The sequence below is a fragment of the Nycticebus coucang genome, chromosome 6 (assembly GCF_027406575.1).
Source record: "Nycticebus coucang isolate mNycCou1 chromosome 6, mNycCou1.pri, whole genome shotgun sequence".
Classification (NCBI taxonomy): domain Eukaryota; kingdom Metazoa; phylum Chordata; class Mammalia; order Primates; family Lorisidae; genus Nycticebus; species Nycticebus coucang.
This window is the reverse complement of record NC_069785.1, coordinates 47,277,335-47,280,265: the sequence shown is the minus strand read 5'-3', so window position 1 is coordinate 47,280,265 and position 2,931 is coordinate 47,277,335. Positions and strand designations below refer to the sequence as shown.

Genomic DNA, 2,931 nt, shown 5'->3' with positions numbered 1-2,931 from the left:
GCGCCGCCCATAATGAGTCATTCTTTATGGAAATCCAATTTGGTTGCCATAAATATTTTAATTATAGAAATTGAGTAACTTAGTAATAACTTGGATTTAGATACGGACGAACTCCTCTAGGACGTGGTACACCTCGGTTCACATCATGACCCTTTAATTAACTCTGTGACTGTGAACACATTTCTTACCTTCTTTGTGTCCTCATATCTTATCTCTTCAAATAGAAATGATAACTATCTTACAGCTCTAAAAGAGGATCCTATTAAGTCATGCCTTTGAAAAAGGTCTGTAAGCCACAGAGCTGCTTTTGCCTTAGCCATCTTCGTCAATCCAAGAGGCTGCTGCTGGTCAAACAGAGCAGAGGCTCCCACAAGGTCAGAAACCCTGGTGGGGCCCTTCTGCTTCTCAGGTCTCAGCCTGGGACGAGATCTCATGGAATGAAGTTGCCAGCAAGAGCAGAAGCTGCACCAGCCAGCAGTTGCATTAGCAGAGTCTCTCATTGTCACTAGGACACCAGTTCTTAAAGCAAAAGCAGAAACTGGAAACAGAAGAAATGAATGTCTTTTGTCATTGCTGGTAGCAGTACAGACACCACTCCCCAGGGCTGCAGGGGTTGAAATGCCCGATGTGGGGACAGGGAATGCAATGAGAGAATCCCATGGGTGTGGGCATCAAATGTCTGTCTTTGAGGCAGTCCCTGGAACTAGTTCCTGGAACAGTGTCACGAGCCAGCTCAGCGAGGGGGAGCGAACAAGAGGGGAATTAGTGGGGAATGAGGAAAATACAGCACAAAAGAAAACACAGAATCAAAGGATGGGACCCAGAGGACTGACTGAGCTGATGGCTACAGCCAGCACCAAAGCACAAAATCAGCTTTATTTTATAGTATCTGCACAGGGTTCTCTACAGGGAAGTAGCATAAACAAAAGACATATTTTTGGTCTTATAATATGGGAACTGTGAATGTCTCAAATAGAGACAAATCATCTTGTTGATGGTTTCTACTCAACTCATTAGCATATGACAAGAAGTAAGAAGGGAGAGGTCAGGAGGATCTCTGCCTAGTTGACAGAACAAAGGAAGAACTATGTGACTTTGTAGTTTCTACTCAACTTCATGAACATATTACAAGAAGTAGGAAGGCAAAGATCACAAGGGTCTCTGCATCGTTAACTGGACAAAGAAAGAGCTACATGACTTCTGGCAGTGGGAGCATGAAGAAAGGAATATGGCTGTTTTAGGAATGGAGGAGAAGCAGTTGGAGGTTTATTCTCTGAATGTTACCCAGGCTGTGAGGGCCCGGCCAGTCTCACAGCCCACTCTCCACAACAGAGGAAGAGCAGAAGGGGAGAAAGGAGCTCCTGGTGCAGATAGGAATATGTCATTCTCTGGGTGACCACCACAGTCTTAGAGTACAAGAGTCATAAGGGAGAGCCCAGAGCTTTGAGGTCTCTAGGGCCCTCTCTCTGCTCCCTTGAAGTTAGCTTTTATCATCTTAACATGATTTCTCTTGCATTAACTCATTCATAGACACTGGAGGAAAGTTTGTTCTCAAATTAAACCTTTGCATGAGAATGCAGCTGCTAGAGCTCTCTTTGTTGAGGACAGCATTTCCCAGTTGTGTAGTGTGCATTCCCTTCCTGGGAGTCAATAGGCCTAACTTTGACAACAGGCTGGTTCCCGCTGGTCTTGAGCTGATATGGATTTTGACTGTGCTAGGTGCTGGATAACAGATGGTGCCATCTGACATGTGGTTGGTATGGGGAGGGAACAACTTCGAGGTACCCCTCAAGATTTAAAGACGTGAGATGAGTTATTCTAGTGAAATTTAAATGCAAAGGAGAAAGTAAGTTATCTGTTGGAGTAAACAAGGAATCTGTAAATGAGTAGTTGAAGACTTCAGGGTACTCAAACATACTCTGGGAGTATTCTTGAGGAGACATGACTGTGTTGAAGTTGTAATTTAACAGAAATCAAATCTTTTTTTTTTTTTTTTTGGATAAAGAAGAAGAAACAGAAATGGATGGTTAAAATACAGTTAGTAGGTGCTGTCATTTGAATGTGTCACCTCTGAAATTCAGGGGTATTGCCAATGTGATGGTTTTAAGAAGTGGGATCTTTAAGAGGTGATTAGACCCCAAGGGCTCTTCCGTCATAAATGGGAGTAAGTGGCATCAAGATGGCGGCCCCCGTGGATTTGGAGTTGAAAAAGGCCTTCACACTTGGCGGCGCCTGTGGCTCAAGGAGTAGGGCCCCGGTCCCATATGCCGGAGGTGGCGGGTTCAAACCCAGCCCGGCCAAAAAAAACCACAAAAAAAAAAAAAAAAAAAAAGAAAAAGGCCTTCACAGAGCTTCAAGCTAAGGTTACTGACACTCAACAAAAGGTGAAGCTTGCAGACATACAGATTGAACAGCTGAACAGAACGAAAAAGCATGCACATCTTTCAGATACAGAGATTATGACTTTGGTAGATGAAACTAACATGTATGAAGGTGTAGGAAGAATGTTTATTCTTCAATCCAAGGAGGTAATTCACAACCAGCTGTTAGAGAAACAGAGAATAGCAGAAGAAAAAATTAAAGAACCAGAGCAGAAAAAATCCTACCTGGAGCAAAGAGTTAAGGACAACATCTAGGAGATGCTGATGGCATGAAGGGCCCAGTAGGGACCCTCCAGGGGAAGCTCTTCCTCCCTACCCCTGCTCTGATGGACATTTTATCTGAATGGCCTAGCAACCTCACATGTTCTACATCATCACCCCTTTCAGATCCTAATGCTGTAATTTTCACCCTGGCTCTGCCCACCACCCTGCCTAGACACTCTTCTCTCCCAGGATGAGTCACAAACTCTTAGGAGAGAGAAGGTGAGAGCCAGGACACAGAGGGAAGCTCTCCCTGAACTTACCACTATGCACACTGATCAGACCAATA

General features: G+C 44.3%; 1 protein-coding gene across 1 annotated transcript; it reads left to right on the top strand.

The window, feature by feature from the left end:
- Positions 1–2,179: 2,179 nt before the first annotated feature.
- Positions 2,180–2,636, top strand: LOC128588918 (prefoldin subunit 1-like). The gene is made up of 2 exons (XM_053595681.1): positions 2,180–2,212; positions 2,340–2,636. The coding sequence occupies exons 1-2, from the start codon at positions 2,180–2,182 to the stop codon at positions 2,634–2,636; spliced, it is 330 nt and encodes a 109-aa protein (XP_053451656.1).
- Positions 2,637–2,931: the final 295 nt, after the last annotated feature.